Source organism: Zootoca vivipara, chromosome 6, assembly GCF_963506605.1.
Source record: "Zootoca vivipara chromosome 6, rZooViv1.1, whole genome shotgun sequence".
In the NCBI taxonomy this organism is placed as follows: Eukaryota; Metazoa; Chordata; class Lepidosauria; order Squamata; family Lacertidae; genus Zootoca; species Zootoca vivipara.
This window is the reverse complement of record NC_083281.1, coordinates 517,855-536,632: the sequence shown is the minus strand read 5'-3', so window position 1 is coordinate 536,632 and position 18,778 is coordinate 517,855. Positions and strand designations below refer to the sequence as shown.

General features: G+C 49.5%; 2 protein-coding genes across 4 annotated transcripts in view; both read right to left on the bottom strand.

Annotated features, from left to right (window-relative positions):
• Positions 1-4,758, bottom strand: part of INSR (insulin receptor) — a 58,256-nt gene extending 53,498 nt beyond the window's left edge. The window contains exon 1 of the mRNA XM_035116977.2: positions 4,383-4,758. Within this exon, the coding sequence (XP_034972868.1) occupies positions 4,383-4,482 (100 nt within the window). The 5' untranslated portion in view covers positions 4,483-4,758. The remainder of the gene's footprint in view (positions 1-4,382) is intronic.
• Positions 4,759-15,502: 10,744 nt separating this feature from the next.
• Positions 15,503-18,778, bottom strand: part of USE1 (unconventional SNARE in the ER 1) — a 10,081-nt gene continuing 6,805 nt past the window's right edge. For 2 of the 3 annotated variants that reach the window (XM_035117026.2, XM_035117025.2), the window contains exons 5-7: positions 18,002-18,032; positions 17,098-17,260; positions 15,503-16,976 (exon numbers count right to left, since the gene is read on the bottom strand). In XM_035117026.2, coding sequence (XP_034972917.2) covers positions 16,794-16,976; positions 17,098-17,260; positions 18,002-18,032 — 377 coding nt within the window. In that variant the 3' untranslated portion in view covers positions 15,503-16,793. Of the gene's footprint in view, positions 16,977-17,097; positions 17,261-18,001; positions 18,738-18,778 lie in introns of all 3 variants that reach the window. The other variant, XM_060276506.1, reaches the window with a different exon arrangement.

The window sequence follows — 18,778 nt, the reverse complement described above, 5'->3', positions numbered from 1 at the left end:
CAAATAAGCAGCCCCCGCCACATCGACCAAACAGAACGATCATTGCTAATACACTAGAGACGGTCCCTATGCGAAGCAAGGAACTTTGGCCTGGAAATGGGAGAGTTCCGATAAGCCAGCTTCCAGGTGATTCATCTTGTCAACAGGTGTCTTTATTCCTGTTATTATTAAGCCAGTTCTGGGTGGGGGTGGGGGGAGATTAGGGACCCTCCCTCCAAATAAAAGCACCCACTGCCGGCATCGCTCTTTCTGGCCTGGTTCTAGGAACCCGACATCGCCAGCGACCAAAATACATCACAAAACACAACACAACAAGTGATGAAACTGCTCAGGAGGCACAGAGGGAGGGAGGGAGGGAGGGAGAACAGTGTGGCCCCACACAGCTCAAACATAGCCCCAAATAACAGCCTACCCAAACCTGTAGGTCAGAACAGACCCACTCCTGTGCTGCTCCCCACAGACTGTTTCATATATATATTCTCTGCTAGACAATGAAACCCTCACAGATGCGAGTATCTTACAGCACCTTCCCCCGAAATCTGGGAGCTACAGAGGAAACTGCCTTGCGCAGTCAGGGCCACTGACTCCATCTAGCTCAATACTACCCGCACTGGCTGGCAGCAGCTCTCTCCAGGATTTCTGCCAGATATTTTTCCTGAAATGATAATGATCTTTGCCGGTGCTGAACCAATGTACCGTAAGTGCAATCAGCTCCGACATCGGGCATCGGAGGGGCTCCCCGTGGCAGAAGGGGGATGCGCCCCACAGGACCCCCCAACTCTTACGCCAACTCTTAGCGAAGCAAGGAGCATCGGGCCAGCCCCTCTCATCCAGTTCCTTCTCCCAGCTGCTCTGCCCCAAAGAGATGGTCCTTTCCTTACAAGCAAGCCAAGGTTTAAGTCCTCATGGGTCTGAACAAAGCGCCGGTTTCAACAGGAAGCTGCCTTGCTCTGCCGCAGGGAGCTGGGGAGCAGAATCGCCTCCCTCCTGCGAGTGGCAGGCCGAGTGGGTCTCAGCAATGTCTCCTACACTGACCGACAGCAGCTGCCCAGGGGTTGGGGGGGAGCTTTTCCAGCCCTGCCCGTAGAACAGAACCATGGCCCTGCTGCCATGACCCTGACATGCCAACCACGGAATCCAATGTGGCACTTAATTACTGTTATCGATGGTCAGGATGGGTGGAGATGAGGCCTCAGGGAAGATAAGCGTGATCTGTTTATTATATTATCTCATGCTTATGGCTTTACCCCACGCCGGCCTTCATGCTCGCTGCCTCTTCCAGCTTGTTATGGCTTTAGTATAATACAGCTTTTCCTTGTGATGTTTTTGCTTTTATTCGTTTGTCTCCACATCCCGCACGACTCCTTAAAAAGAGACACACGGGAACGATCTTCCCTCTGACATTCAGAGGTATCGGCCAACGATCTTACACTTTCAGAGCATGCCAATGACTTTTCTTTTTGTACCCAAACTCCCCTCGCCTCCATCCTTATTCCAGACATCGTGATCTATCAGTCTGTTGCAATGTTTAGCTGGTGACATATTGCAGGTATCGCCCTGCCCTTAATTACGGCTTATGAAGCCTAAACTATGTTTTTTGTTCTTTTATTTTAGATGAATACCTTTCCATCATCTCGTACAACTGCTTCAATGCTTTTGTATGCTAAGTGATGTACAGACGGTTTTGATAACTAACTAAAGTCGTGTCCAAATGGAGGAGAGAATAATTCTAGAGGACTGCTCTCCATTCATCATAATCTATTATTATTATTATTATTATTATTATTATTTCTACTCTTATCAGTTTTGTTAAAGCTTACACCTCCAGGCAAGTACAAAAGTCATAGCTACCACAAGAAGAGAGGGCATAATCCCAAACGGATCCTTTCCAATCACCTGGAGCTGTTATGATTAATTCTAATTCTACTAGTTACTAGCTACCATTACGGGTGTTTCAAACCTACACACACTGACCCAAAAGCAAACCGCATTGAACCAGTGGATTCTGAGTAGACCACACTTTGAGGCTGCTACTACCAATTCTAATTATGCAGTTACTAGAATAACCCCCACCACTGTTACTGCTGCTGCTACTGCTAGCGTGCCACCATAATACTGTTTATATCAATAAAATAAACTCTTGACAAGCCAAAAACACTCATCATTTAAAAAACTTTTTAACTAAGGCTACTCCCAGTAATACTACCACTAGTAAATGCAGAGCAATCACCCCAGTGGTCACTTCTCTAGGCAAACCCTGTCATTAGGATTTAAATCTTTGGCTACTATTAGCGCTACCGAAAAATCACCCCGGAGGACTTCCCTTCGGTTGTGATTTAAATCTCCTACTCTTATCTGTTAGTTAATTGATTTCTGTACCACATCTCAAAGGAGCCGAGAACCTAAACAGAGCATTTCAAGGATATACAGTTAGGTATAAAAATGTTACGAACAGAATAAATAAAAAGGAGGAGTTTCTGGAAACAGTGGACGTCAGCCTTGTCTCTCGCTTTAGACTTGCCCAAGGTGGGCTGCCCACAGCTGTGCCCCTAGTCACTCTCCAAACTCATTTCCAGGTACGGCAGGTTTGCTGAGTTTCCGAGGGGGTCCAAAGGGTGGGGAAAGAGGTGTCCACCCCCCCACCCCCAGCTCTTTCTTCACCCTCCTCCTGTTCCACACCAGAATTGGTATTATGAATAAAAAGTCCACAACCACTGCCAAGCTTCAGTCCCCCAAGGTCTTGGTTACTGGCCCACCAAGATGACCCCAGTCTCCTAAACTGGTAGCACTTCCATTAATAAATGCATTGCAATCGAGTCTCCTCTTGCCATTCCAATTTACGTTGGCTACAGCTGCCCAGAATATTGCAACTGCCCTTGAAATCTCCCCTAGGTACATACCCACGACTGGGTCTTAAACCTGGCACCCGAAACATGGCACCTAAGGCCTCCCCTTCCATTGCAACTCATGCCAGAATTCTGACCGTTACGTTTTAAATCTTCCACTACCGCCAAACGCATCGCAGCCACACAGATGGGCACCACCGACAGCAACACCCCAGTCTTGAACAGTTACTGTACTCCTTTTCAAGGACAATTTAAGTCTAGTTGAGCTGGCAGAGAGATGTAGGGCCGTGGGTTCGAGCCCCACGATGGGCAAAAGCTCGCATGGGGTTGGGCCAAATAACATTTGGCATCCGTTCCACCTCTGCAAATTCTAGGATTCTACTAAGCGGGTTGCTAAATGCATTGCAAACACTCCTGAGCGCAACTCCAAGCCGTCTGTTCTGAGTCCACTGCTATTATGTGTTGAAATCACTCCGTCCCCCAATGCAACCCCTGCAATCGCCCCAGATGTCTCCCCACCAGGCAGAACTCCCCATGACTGGGGGGAGGGCACCCCAGAGGCCTCCTCCCCTCCCCATGCGCCCTCCAGCTAGAGCGGCCAGATGTTGGGAGCCCCACCCCCAGAGGCCGCCAATCCGCTGCCACGCACCTGGGCTTGGCTTCTGCAGCCCACTTTGGGCCCCTATGGGGCAGAGCTATGAAGAGGGGCCACATCCAGGAAGCAAGGCTTTGGGGGGGTTTGGAGCCCCCCAACGGGGAGCTGAGCTGCAAAAGCCAAGGCCGGTTTTCTCCTGACACCTGCAATGAAGGGCCCACCCCAGAGGGGATCTCCATGCTACCCCCCATTAACCCACCACTCCCATTCACCCCCTCCTTCCCCTTTGTCACTCTCCTGTCTGTTACCCCCCCCCCCAATTAACACCCCCCCAACCAACCTACCCCAGTAACCCTCTCACTAACTTTCTGGCTGTTCGCCCCCCCCCCCACCCATTAACCTCTCCCTCCATTCAACCCCTCATTACTTTTTGTCACCCTTCTGGCCCTTACCTCCCCCCCTTCCTCACTCTTCTGGCTGTTACCCCCTATTAACTTGCCAGCCTCCCTCCCCTTCCTCGCCCCATTACCCCCCCCCCACATACCTACCTACCTACCTACCTACGCCCGTAACCCCCTCCCTCCCCTTCTGGTCGTTACCCTCCCCGTCCACCCCCCACCTCAGGAGCCCCTTGATTCCCTCTCCCTCCTGTCCTTTCGCCCCCCCTATGTCCCCCCATATTTCCACCCCCTCTCCCTACCCCCCACCCACCTCAGGAGCCCTTCCGTTATTTTCTCCCTCCTGTCTGTTCACCCCCACCCCCTATTCCCCACCCCTTTGCCCCCCTCTCCCCTTCTGCACCCCACCTCAGGAGCCCCCCCATTTTCTCTCTCTCCCTCCCATCCGTTACCCCCTCCTATTCCCCGCTACCCCCCCCACCTGAGGAGCCCTTCGGTTACCGCCCAGCCCCTATCCCCCTACTCCCCATATCCCCCACTCACTCTTTGCGAGGCTCCCTCCGGCCAAGGCGAGGAGGGCGAAGGCGAGGAGTCCCGGAGAGAGAGCCCGAGGAGCCCCCCGCCGCCCAGGAAGACGGGGCATGATGGCGGGCGGGCGGGCGGGGGCCCCGAGACCCAGGCGGGGGCGACGGCGGCGACGAGCAGGAGGACGAGGACGAGGCCTCCCTTTTTCCTTTCACGGGAGACGACGACGACGAAGAAGAAGAAGGGCGAGCGAGGGGCGAGGAGGAAGGCGACGCTGCTGCCGCCACCGCCGCCGCTGCTCCTCCTCCTCCTGAGGTAAAAAAGAGGCCGAGTCCCAGGCCCAGGCAGGCAGGCAGGCAGGCAAGGCAGGCAAGCAAGGCAGGCAAGCAAGCAAAGCAGGCAAGGCCCTCCTCCTCCTCCTCCTCCTCCTCCTCCTCCTCCGCCAGGCCCACCAGACCAGGACCTCGACGCCGCCACCGACGCCGCCGGTAAACAAGCCTCCTCCCCGGAGGAGAGAGAAGGGGAGGAGGAGGAGGAGCCACGGACCCCTCACGGGACCCCCTCAGCAGGAGTATTATTATTATTATTATTATTATTATTATTATTATTATTATTATTATTTATTATTATTATTATTATTATTATTATTTCAGCTCATACGCCAATCTCTCTCTCTCTCTCTCTCTCTCACACACACACACACACACACACAAAAGGTCTTCGGCGGCTTTCGTTATTAGTATGATTGCTGCTGTTCCTCCTGGGTGGCTATTATTATTATTATTATTATTATTATTATTACCACCATTATTATTACTAACACCCCAGGTGGCTGTTATTATTATTATTATTATTATTATTATTATTATTATTATTATGTCAGCTCATAAGCCGACCTCTCCCCCCCACACACAAAAAGGGTCTTCGGCAGCCTTCATTACTAGTATTCTTGCTGTTGTTCTTATCACTACCACCCTCGTGGGTGGCAGTTGTTATCATCATCATCATCATCATCATCATCATCATCATCATCATCCCTGGTGGCAATAATAATAATAATAATAATTACTACTACTACTACTACTACTACAGTATTGTTATTACTATTACTATTGTTGGAAGGAGAAGAACAACTACAGAACCGCAACCATCTGGGCAGCTATTTTCTCCAAAGGTCTTCAGTGGCTTTCATTATTATTACTGTACTGCTATTATTACTAACATCTCAGGTGGCTATTATTATTATTATTATTATTATTACTACTACTACTACTACTTCTCCTCCAAAGGTTTTTGGTGCCTTTCATCATTATTATTATTCTTGTTATTGTTATTGCTGTTCTTATTACCACTAACATCCCAGGTGGCTAGTAGTAGTAGTAGTAGTAGTATTGTTGGAATCAGTACCATTATTGTGAATTACTCCGGCTCATAGGCCGCCCTTTCCCCAAAAGGTCTCCAGCGGCTTTCATTATTATTATTGCTGTTGTTATTATTATCGCTACCACCTTCCTGGGTGGCTTTTATCGTGGTTGAAATTATGACCATTATTCTTATTAGTTCAGCTCTCCCCCAAAAGGTCTCGGGTGCCTTTTGTCATTACTGTATTATGGCTATCATTATCATCTCTAGAAATTAGGATTATTATCATCTTTGTGCTGGGTGGCTATTACTGTTACTATTGTTGGAAGGAGAAGAAGAACTACAGAAGCACAACCATCTTTGGGGGGGGGGGTGTTCTTTTTTCCAAAGGTCTTGGGTGGCTTTCACCACCTATTATTGCTGTAATTGACCAAACTGCGGGAGGCAGTGGAAGACAGGAGTGCCTGGCGTGCTCTGGTCCATGGGGTCACGAAGAGTCGGACACGACTAAACGACTAAACAACAACAACAACGTCCTTGGAGGCTTCTATTATTATTGACATTATTACCATTATTCTTGTTATATAAAATGATGCGCTTTGGGGTCTCAGGCCCCTTGGGAAATCAGGCAGCAACACCCCCCCCCCCATTATTTTTCTATCATTATTATTAGTTCTGCGCTGGAATCTCCTTTCTTGCCATTTGTCCGGTGTGGCAGAAAACAAGCTTGCTCCCATCTTCCATGTTCCGCCAGCCCTTCCGACGTTTTGAGGTCTCCAAGGCTCAACACCCCCAACTCCCTCGACTGCTCCTCATCAGGCTTGGTTTCCAGACCCCACTGCGGTGTGATTTATCTCGAAGCTACCAACATGAGTCTGACCAAACTGCGGGAGGCAGTGGAAGACAGGAGTGCCTGGCGTGCTCTGGTCCATGGGGTCACGAAGAGTCGGACACGACTAAACGACTCAACAACAACAACAACAACAACATACCCACTATTGATTAATGTCATTTAGCCGAGATGGCTGCATTGCAGGGGGTTGGACTGGATGACCCTCAGGGGTCCCTTCCAACTCTACGATTCTATAAATTCCGGGGCAACAAGGCATGTCATGTTCAGAGCAGGCTCCCTGCAAATTAATGGGTTTACACTGAGTAGGGCTGCTTTCACAAGGGCTTAATACTGCAAACAAGGTTTCCTCCACAAGGTTTAATATATTGGCTTTTCCACGGAAAAGGTAAATCTGGATTAAATGTGGGGGGAGGAATTCTGGCTGGCATTTCGATGCGAAATTTCAGGCGTGAAGAGCACTCATCCCATAATAAGCACCGGCCCGACTTAGCTAAATATCACCAATCCTAATTGGTTTCCTCTTGCTACGAATTGTGGATTTCCTTAAATTATGATTGGTTTCCTTGAAAGCCATCTGGTTTTCCTTATTTTAATTATTACTATTATTATTGGCTCCCTTAATGACCATTATTTACAGTTTCCCTTAAAAATAATTAATGGCTGGCAGTAGTAGTCATATTAACGAACATGCACAGGCTTAATAAATGTTAAGAAAATGTAACCAGGTAAGAAATTGAAACAAATGGGCTAATTAATCGGCGGCCGAAGGGGCACTGCTTGAGTCATTAGGAACTGATCGTTAATGAGCGGTGGGGGAGGTATTTATTTATGTGTCACGGTTGCAATCCTAACCCTTCTTACTTCTGAGCAGACATAGGATTAGCTATTCCAACTGGGGGAAAGGAGGAGCCTGATCATTCATTAATTGATTTATTAATTAAGCACCCCGTTGACGAATAAATATGGGCCACTTTCCTCTTATTGTTGACTGGAGAAATTCAGAAGGGGGCATCTGATTGCTTGATGAGGACAGCAAAGAGGATTTAAATGTATTAATTACTGTTAGTAATAGGAAGCGAGGCGTTAATTAACCAGCTCACAAGAACAGCAAGCAGAGGCTGACTTGTGTTGTAATAACGGAGGATACCAGTGGGTTAATTTGCTTGTTAATTACAAAGAAGAATAGATTAATTACAAAGAAGAATAGATGAATGACGCCTCTCTTTAGGGGTTGAATGGTTATCTGCAGGGAATAAGGGGTCGCGGGTGTTGGATGTTATTCATGAGAATGTGGCAACATATTAGTAGCAAGTAATGCGGGGTTAATTTCTTAACTATTCAAAACCGTGGGGGATTAAGCTTTTATTAATGAGAATAACGAAGCCTGATCTGAGTAAGAATTCGTTTGCAGTAAGAAAATAGCAGGGGGCGTGGAAACATATTACTGTATTAATTGCACAAGACACTGGGCATCTATGAATTCAGAGTTGGAAAGGGACCCTGAGAGTCATCTAGTCCAACCCCCTGCAGTGCAAGAATCTTTTGCCCAACGTGGGGCTCGAACTCGCGACCCAGAGATTAAGAGTCTCCCGCTCTACCAACTGAGCTACCCCTGCGGGCATGATTAACAGGGGGCAATTAATGATTCGACGTGCATTCATTACCACGTGTTGCATATGCACCCATCCTGCTAATTAAATGACTTCCCCTTCCCCCCCTCACAACCACCCTGTGAGGTAGTCTGAGCCAAGACGGGGGGAAAGTATTGGAGGGGAGAGGGCTCTTGTGCCTTGGTCAGACCCCACCTGGAATCCTGTGTCCAATTCTGGGCACCACAATTTAAGAAGGATGTGGACAAGCTGGAAGGTGGGCAGAGGAGGGCGACCGAGATGATCCAGGGTCTGGAAACCTGATGAGGAACGGTTGAAGGAGCTGAGGATGTTTAGCCTCAGAAAGAGGGGAGTGAGAGGAGATAGGAGAGCCATCTTCCAATATCTCAAGGGCTGTCCCATGGAAGAGGGAACAAAGCTTGTTTTATCCTGCTCTGGAGGACAGGACTCGAACCCGTGGCTTCAAGTGACAAGGAAGGAGATTCCAACTTAACATATAGAAAATCTTTCTGACAGTAAGAGCTGTTCGACCGTTGGATAGACTGTGATGGATTCTCCTTCCTGGGAGCTTTTAAAGCAGAGGTTGTTTTAGTTGAGACCCCTGCATTGCAGGGCGTTGGACTAGATGACCCTTGGGGTCCCCTTCCAAGTCTAAAATGCCTTGATTCTATGTTATTATCATCCAGAGGCGCACTCTCCCCACAGTGGAGGCAGAACATAACTATTGATCGCCTCCTCTTCCGTGAATTTTGTCTAATCCTCTTTGAATGCCGTCCAAGCTGCCAGCCCTCATCGCCTCTCCAAAGGGCAAATTCCATGGGTTTTAACTCTGCACCGCGCAAAACCTTCCATTTTGTCTGCCTCAGAGCTTCCAAAACATGAAGCTTCCTCCAATTTCCTTCCCCAAGAGAGCTGGGTTTAAACGCAGGGACCTAAGGCTGTTTTGGCCCTTTGCAACGCTTGCAAATCCTTTGCAAACTGATTTCCTGGCAACCAAGGGAGAGAAAAGCAACAAAAACCTCAGCTGCCTGACCTGTGTTTATTCTCGGCGCCTGCGGAACTTATGCCATTATTATTATTATTATTATTATTATTATTATTATTATTATTATTGTACCTTGGTTCTCAAACTGAATTCATTCCGGAAATCTGTTCCATAACCAAAGCGTTCCAAAACCAAGGTGCACTTTCCCATAGAAAGGAATGCAAAACAGATTAATCTGTTCCAGGCTTTTAAAAACAATCCCTAAAACAGCAGTTGAACATGACTTTTACTAACGAGACCATTGATCCATAAAATGAAAGCAATAAACAATGTACTGCAGTCACGCAATCAATCAATCAGTAGCTGAACTAGGTTCCGCACAGTCACAAAAACACAAAATAAATAGCAAAAACAGACAGACCTCAGCGTAACACTCAAAACGGAAGTGTGGCACTCAAATCGGAAGCGTAAAACTCAAAATGGAGCACATTCGGCTTCCAAAAAAAGTTCGCAAACCGGAACACTTCCTTCCGGGTTTGCAGTGTTTGGGTTCCATGTTGTTTGAGTCTCAAGGCGTTTGAGAACCAAGGGACCACTGTATTTCTTGAATTTATATACTGCCCTATACCTGGGGGTCTCAGGGCGGTTCACAGAATAAAATCAAGATAAGAAACCACAAAATACCTAAAAATAATAATAATAACAATAAACAACTTTTATTTGTATCCCGCCCTCCCCAGCCGAAACTGGGCTCAGGGCAACTAACATCAAATATATAACAGTATAAAATCAAACAATAATTAAAATACCTAATAATAAAAATAAAAACTACAACTCCCTTCTGCCTGACACAACTAGCTGCTGGGAGTTATAGTCCAGAACATCTGGGAAGTATCAAGGGAAGTAATAGTACCACTGTATTCTGCTCTGGTCAGACCTCACCTGGAGTACTGTGTCCAGTTCTGGGCACCCCAGTTCAAGAAGGATACTGACAAGCTGGAACGTATCCAGAGGAGGGCAACCAAAATGGTCAAAGGCCTGGAAACAATGCCTTTGTTTAGGGAGCTGGGTGTGTTTAGCCCGGAGAAGAGAAGGTTAAGGGGTGATATGATAGCCATGTTCAAATATATAAAAGGATGTCATATAGAGGAGGGTGAAAGGTTGTTTTCTGCTGCTCCAGAGAAGCGGACACGGAGCAATGGATTCAAACTACAAGAAAGAAGATTCCACCTAAACATTAGGAAGAACTTCCTGACAGTAAGACCTGTTCGGCAGTGGAATTTGCTGCCAAGGAGTGTGGTGGAGTCTCCTTCTTTGGAGGTCTTTAAGCAGAGGCTTGACAGCCATCTGTCAGGAATGCTTTGATGGTGTTTCCTGCTTGGCAGGGGGTTGGACTGGATGGCTCTTGTGGTCTCTTCCAACTCTATGATTCTATTATTCTATCTGGAAGGTGCCCAGTTGGGCAAATCCTGACTTTGCCCTCATTGCCAGGCCGCCTAGGAGCAGGTTAATTATATGAAAAGAATGCACGCTATTAACCAGAAACCCAACCTGTTACCCAACCTGCCACATGACCGTCCAAAACACTGGACTGCATCCCATCAGCCAGGCATGACTCAGAACCTCCCTGCCACTGGGCGCTGTGGATCCAGAACTGGGTTATTTATTAATTTTGCCTTATCGCGTTATTAACCCGTCAAGATACTCCCTCAACGGGGCCTGCTAAACTCAAGGGCCCTCGCTCGTTCCTCTTCGAAACCATTTTTCTTTTTTTGTATATAATTTTTATTACATTTTCTGTTTCACAGTTTAAAATACTTTTTACATCCTTAAGGTGTCAATGACTTCCTTTCTTCTCTTTCCATTTTACATATCATAAATCCCTGCATATTTTATAGAAACTACAATTCGGCATTCCGTGATTGCATCCACCAAAGCTTATTTACCCAGTTGAATTTATCTTAATGTTGCCAGCGTTTTCAGCTGTAGAGTTATTTCCCATATATGCAATGAAATCCAATTTTCTCTAAATGTTATGTTCTTCTGGTTCTCTTCTTCTACATGTTAAGTCCGCAAGCTGCGCATTTTCCGTCAATTTAAGTTGCCATTCTTCTTTGGTTGGGACCTCTCTCATTTTCCATGTTGGGGCTAACGAAACACGGGTCGCAGTAGTGGCAGACATGAAATAACCTTTTTTGACACCTGGGCCTTCAAAACAATTTCTCCACCACTAAACCACATCCAGGGAGGCCTCCGGGTTAATGGGTTAACAGTCTTACTCATGCACAATTTGGTTTTCCTGTCTTTTGTTTTGCGGTTTGCAACCTGCGCTAAAATAATCCCAACCCGGCCTATCGTTCAGGAACAACCCCCCCTCTCTCATTCACAATTTAATCATGCTGTTTTCTTCCAAAATGTTCAGTTTGCCGGGGGGGGGGGGAGAGACTTTGCCATGTTCAATACGTTCTTCTGCAGTTGACCTTTGTACTGTAATGTTTTGTTTCGAAACCTTTACGGTAATATTTTCGTTTCCTGTTCATTAATGTTGCTTTGATTGCGTACGTTATAGTTGCTATATTTTTTTATTCTCGATTTTAATGGGCGGGGTATAAATAATTAAGGGGTGATATGATTAGGGTTAAGGGGTGATATGATAGCCATTTTCAAATATATGAAAGGATGTCATATGGAGGAGGGTGAAAGATTGTTTTCTGCTGCTCCAGAGAAGCGGACACGGAGCAATGGATTCAAACTTCAAGAAAGAAGATTCCACCTAAACATTAGGAAGAACTTCCTGACAGTAAGAGCTGTTCGGCAGTGGAATTTGCTGCCAAGAAGTGTGGTGGAGTCTTCTTCTTTGGAGGTCTTTAAGCAGAGGCTTGACAGGCATATGTCAAGAATGCTTTGATGGTGTTTCCTGCTTGGTAGGGGGTTGGACTGGATGGCCCTTGTGGTCTCTTCCAACTCTATGATTCTATGATTCTATGATTCTAATATTATTATTATTATTATTATTATTATTATTATTATTATTATGTGTTGTCAACAGCTTTGAGATTATTTTTTTCTTGAAGATATAAAGCCATAGAGAAATGAATTTAATAATAATAATAAGGCAGCCTTGGGCCTCCAATTGGAATTAAAAGCTGCTGCCATTGCTAGATAGGACTAGCATAGAATCACAGAACTGTAGTCGGAAGGGACCCCTGGGGGTCATCTACTCCAACCCCCACAGGTGCAGGAATCTCAGCTAAAGAATCCCTGGCCATTCAACCCCTATTTTGTTAAAAAAGAAAAAACAAGGAAGGAGAGTCCATCACCTTCTGAGGCAGCCCCACAGCCAAACGGCTTTGAACATTAGGAATAACTTTCTGAGGTCGGAATCCCATTTCTCGCCCTTTGAATCAGGTCATCTGAGGACAAGCTTGCTCCATCTTCCTGTTCCTCTTCAAGCAGGCCTTGGGCTGATTGACATCTGATGCCCTTTAAGAATGTGTTTTGGGGTGGGATATCATTTATTTTTATTCTGCTATTCTGGTTTTATGCTGTGAACCACCTTGAGACTGGCAGTATACAACTTTTGTTGTCGTTTAGTCATTTAGTCGCATCCGATTCTTTGTGACCCCACGGACCAGAGCACACCAGTTTAATAAATCGTAATAATAACCCCAGTTCCTGCAAACTGCAGGTGGGGAGAGTTGTAGTAGTAGTAGTGCTGAGCTCCTCCTTGCTGGCTTCGGGGGGGGGGGGCCTGACTGGCCCCTGCGAGAACAGGATGGGACCCTGTTCTTCTCTTCTTACGTTCTCTGCAAGGGCAAACCAAAGGGCACCAATTGTCCTTTCTCCACCCTCCACCAATTGGGGAGGAGAACCCAGCCCCCAATTGGAGGGGGCGGGAGGGGGGGCTACATGCCAGAATGGGGCCTGAGCACCTCTGGGAACAGAGCAGCCAGAATGGGGCAGCTGTACCCCCGAAGGACCAGGTGCGCAGCCTGGGAGTCATTTTGGACTCACTGCTGTCCATGGAGGCGCAGGTCAGTTCTGTGTCCAGGGCAGCTCTCTACCAGCTCCATCTGGTACACAGGATGAGACCCTCCCTGTCCGCAGTCTGGCCAGAGTGGTGCATGCTCTGGTTATCTCCCGCTTGGACTACTGCCATGCACTCTCCGTGGGGCTACCTTTGAAGGTGACCCAGAAACTGCAACTAATCCAGAATGTGGCAGCTAGACTGGGGACTGGGAGTAGAGACCATATAACACTGGTCTTGAAAGACCTTCCTTGGCTCCCAAGCACAATTCAAAGTGTTGGTGCTGACCTTTAAAGCCCTAAACGGCCCAGTATCCCTGAAGGAGCATCTCCACCCCTGACACTCTCCTGAGGGCCTTCTGGCAGTTCCCTCCTTGTGAGAAGCGAGGTTACAGGGAACCAGGCAGAGGGCCTTCTCAGTGGTGGCGCCCGCCCTGTGGAACGCCCTCTCACCAGATGTCAAAGAGAAAAACAACTACCAGACTTTTAGAAGACATCTGAAGGCAGCCCTGTTTAGGGAAGTTTTTAATGTTTGATTGTATTTTTAGTATTTTGTTGGGAGCTGCCCAGAGTGGCTGGGGAAACCCAGCCAGATGGGCGTGGTATAAATAAATAATAATTATTATTATTTATTGGCTCTCCATGTTTTTGGACTCCCAGCCTTCCTTGGGGTCTCTTGAATGCAAAGCAGGTGCTCGGCAGACCTTTTCCCAGGCATGTTTCTGGCGCCAGGCCACTTGCCTCCCTGGGGCCCGGAGACGCCCCCCTGCCCGGAATCCCCTCGGCATCCTCTCTCACGCAAAAGAGCCATTTCCACTGGTAATTTCCCCCCCTTTCAGCAGTCACCTAGATACCACCACAAACACACACACACAAAAACCAGTAACTGGAATCTGGTCGCTGAAAGAAATTATATTCTTCCCGTCGCCGGGAATTCTCAAGGTGGGTTGCCGACAGAGAGCAGTAACTTGCGACACTCACTTTCCTCCCCTTTGTTAATGAGGTGGGGAGGTGGGGGGGGGACTTTTCTGTCTCCTCTGATGGCAACTGAATCTTCCGAGACCTCCCTTTCCACCCTGCTCCTTCCATGGGTCAATTGGATATCTTTTGCTTCGACAGCAGCCATTGTTTGTGCATTGGTTACTTCCGGGCTGGACTGCTGCAACGCGCTCTCTGTGGGGCTTCCCTCGCAAGGCCTTGCCGGGTGTTTCGAAAGCTGATCACCCATTTCAATCAGCATTTAGTCCATTATTATCTTGTTCAAAGTTTTAAATCATCTCCCCCCCCCCCCCAATTGATAGTCATTGCTTTAGCTTTCTCATAAATCAGCTTTAGGATTATTTTAAAAAAAATCAATTTATGAAATAATAATTTATGAAATCAATCCCCACCCCTGCCCAATTAATTTATTTTTACCTTTGTATCCCCTTTCTCGCCTCCCAGGGAGCTCAAGAGAAATGTGTGTGGTTCTTCCCTTCCCCAGGCTATCATTGCGACAACCCTGCATTGTAGGGAAAGGGCCTGAGAAGTGACTGGCTCGAGGGTCACCCAGCGAGCTTTGTGCTGAGTGGAGATTTGAACCCTGGCCCGGCGGGGACCTCCTGTGCTCTTAATGGCTCCTCCTTGTCCCCTATCTCACTTACAAAGGCCTATCTCTATCATGGACAGAGATCAAACTCTGGTGGCATTTTCTCAAGATCCAGAGCCCAGTCCAGCAGACCCAACCCCAAAAGGGAAGCAGTTTGAGGCCCCTTCTGCCTCCCCCTTGGCTCTCCCCACCCCTGCCCCAGCCCGCCAGGACCCATGGCCTGGAAAGTTCCCCCGGCCAGAGGATATCCTCCTCTGTCACCAGCCGTTGGCACCAAGAGCTTGGGAAGCTGACCCCTCTCTGGTTCCTGCGAGCCTGGGAACACCAAGACGGCTTCTGCATCATCGCACCCTCCCTTCCCGCTTCCTTCCAGGCGGGGAAAGCGCCGGCAGGATGAGGATCCTGCCACCTTAGGTGTGAAGAAAATTAAGGGCTTCCCAGAAGTGTCCCTCGTCCGGAGCAGGAAGCTCCAAAGGCTCCTGTTGTGGCAGAGGCGTCTCAAGCTGTCCCTCCATGGGCAGGACACCTGCTTGGCAGGCAGAAGGCGCCAAGGCGTCTCCGGTTAAGCTGCCTCCCACGGAGGGGAGTTCCGCAGTTTAACTCTCCACCGCTGAGCGCAAAGTCCCACGTCAAAGAGGGCTGCAGGTGACTCGCCGCTGCCCCCAAACCGCCCAGGCCGCACGCACAAAAGAATCACACCGTGGCAGCGAGTCGGGTTTTGTTTTTAATGTGTGAGTGGCGGCAGGCAGGCTGGCTGGCAATGCATCATTTGGCTCCCTCGCCGGCAGGCCGAGGCACATTTTCCGTGCGGCGGGGGGCAAGCAGAGGCTCATCGCTCCGGCACAGGGGAGCAGCAGCAGCACGTGGAGGTGGGGGCGACACAGAGCCTCTCCCCCCTGGGGGGACTGTGCCTCTCTTGGCTCAGCTGCCAAGCTGACTGTGTGCGCTTGGCAAGCGGCAGGGCGAGGCCCCCACTGGGGAGCGGTGCCTCTTTCTGCAGGTGATTCACCGCCGTTGTGAGGTGGGGACGCCTTTGCTCTCAAAACAGGGAGGTGCCTCCGGCAGCCGCCCCAAAGCCCTCTTCCCCTCGTTCCCCCTGCTGCCGCTGTGGCAGATCCAGTCTAACCCCAGATGTAAGAACTGTGGCTGACACACTGACACACACACACACACACACACACACACACACACACACACACACCCTCCACCCAAGGCCAAGTTGTATTTTCCTTTTTGGCTGGAAGGGAGAAAGAAGAGCGAAAGGTGGCGGAGTCCTTATACTGGAATGTTTAGGACTTAGGGCTTTTTGGGGAGAAGAACAGGATAGGTGATTTCCCCCCCCAAAAAAAAAACCTGCCCCAACTTGTCAGCCAAGAATCCCCCCACCTCCAGAGTCTTGGTTTTCCTCTACGGGCGGCAGGACCTCAGAGACAAACGAAACCCCAACGGCCTCAGATCCCTCCTTCCAGGCCATCCCCAAATGGCAGCTAAGCAGTGAAGGTGCACTTTTTGGGGGGGGGAGATACGGGGTGCTTACACGATGACAGAATGTTTAGCCTCATCCAGAGACTCAGCTCCCTGCAAGCAGTCAGGAGGAAGAAGGAAGGTGAGCCGTTTCTGTCGGATTATCCCCCTGGTCTGGCAACTCCGCCTCTGCCTGAGAAAACCATGCCCAGTCCACCCCCAGGTCCCAAACGCCCACGGCTTGAACCCCTGGCTGCGCTCCCTGCTCAGGCCCAGCTTAGGAGCTGAAGGAGCCTCCCCTTTGTCAACCATATAAGCAGGCAGGCCGTTTCCTCCCAAAGCGGTCAAAATGAGTCATGTTCCAGCAGGAACGGAGCTCCCTTCCGGCCAGTGTCTTCAGAGACTCTTTCAGAGAAGCGCCAGGAGCTCCCTTCCAGCGAGTGTCTTCAGAGACTCCGCCAGAGAAGTGCCGGGGGGCCTTGGACTTTGTGGGCAACGGTGAACTGAGGTGTGGCCAGGTTGCCGCCCGCGGCCTCCGGAATCACCTGAGCTTGGGGAAGATGCGGATGAAGAGGATCATACTGATGAAGATGAAGCAGACGACGATGAGCATCAGCCAGAGGAGCCAGTTGACGGACTTCTTGGCATGCTGCTCCAGGCGGTCGGACTCGTCCTTCAGCTTCTCGAAGTTGTGGTCGGCCAGCTTGAGCGAGTGGGACAGAGTCTGAAAGGGGGTGCGGATACGGAGTTACAACCTGTGCAACTAGGGGGGTGGCGGGGGGCAGGCAAGGGTATTCACAAGCCATTCTCTCCCCCCCACCCCATCTCTTGAGTACCCGCCTCACCTGGTTGTCTTGCTTGATCACGTTCTGCGCCACCAGGGTGTTGTTCTTGAGGTTGCGCGCCAGGTGCAACATCTCCTCGGCCAGCTTCTCCTGGATGCTGTGGTGGTGTTGCAGGACGGCGTCCAGCTCGGCGGCCGACTGCTTTTCATCCGGGAGGGGGCCCCTGGGGTGTATCAAGAGAGAGAGAGAGAGAGAGAGAGAGAGAGAGAGAGAGAGAGAGAGCGAGAGAGCGCCCTCCTTACATTTGCACTAGGGGCTGTGCCACTGGTCACTTCGCTCGCCAGGCACACCTACTCCTCCCCCCAACAATCCCAGAGACAGGGGCCCCGGGGCTGGCAGGCCTCAAGGAGCCAGTGGATCGGGGGGAGCTGCTGCAGTCTGCTCTGGATCCCCCCCCCCGCTTGCCTGGACCACCCGCCCACCAGCTCTCTTCTTCAAGCTGTACTGCACAGCACCACCTGCCTGTGACCAAGTGAACAGCAGCATGACAACATTCTTACCTTTTTATTATATAGTACAGGGGCGTCCAACTCCCAATAGACTGCGATCTGCTCACAGTATTAAAAAACTGGAAGTGATTTGATCTACCCATTGTTGTTGGGTGGACCTAAGCGGTTGAGCTTTTTTTAGGAAGCCAAAGTTGTTGAGCTTTTTGTGGAACTTCTCATACCTCCCAGTTCAAAGGATAGAAGACCCTTCTTCCAGCCCAAGGCCCACATTGTGCAACTGCCTATCTCCCCCCCCTCCCCCGGGCTGGTACACACGTTGTGTTCCTGGCAGAGCAAGCCAGGATAGCCCCGCCCTCCCCTTCCTGCCCCCCATCAAAACCCGGCCTCCCCAAATAGAACAAAGGACACCTGCTGAGTCACGCTGCCCCAGAGCAAAAGTCCCTTGTGACACTCACGTGCGTTTTCTCAGGCTCGTCTCCTCCAGATCTGGGGAAGGAAGGAGGAAAAGGTTTTGTCTGTGTTCATCAGCTGGGGGAGAGGTGCAAAGAAAAGGCCAGAGGCCAGCAGAAGGCGACCTGCAGGCGGACTGAGGGGGGCAGGGGTAAAGAGGGAAGGGTCGAGGCACAGCGCCCCAAATGTAATGGCAGGCAGGCAGGGGAAGGGGCGACAGAGACCCCCCAAGAGCTGGCAGACGGCCAGAAACAGCGAGCGCCCAAAGGATGGGATGATACAGGGTCCTACTCAGAGGAGACCCATTGAAATCAACAGACATGACTGAATTGAGGCCCTTCCAACTACAATTCTCCCACCCTGTGAAAACCGGTTCGACGAGCAACAGAATCGCCCCAAACGAACTCGAAGAAGAGGAGAAAGCAGTTCCATTGGAAATAAAAACGGATCTCCCGAAAACAACCGGGCAAAGTTAATTCCTCAAAAAGACACAAAGGCGCCTTCTGAAGCGCTTTTGTACGCATGGATCTGAGCAGACACTTACCAGGCTGCCGTGAGGGGTCCTGGTGAAGCAGAAAGATAGGGAGGAAGAGAGAGAGCGTTCAGTGATAGCGGGGAATTGGAGCCGGAGGTATTGGGGCTTTTGGAGGAACTATGTTTGCCCAGGAACAGGGAATGTCAGGCTCCATGTGGCCATCTGAACATCTCTACCCAGCCCCTGCAACACTCCCCAGGCCACACCTCTCACTGGCTCAGCTCTGCAGCTGCCTTTTTTGGCATGG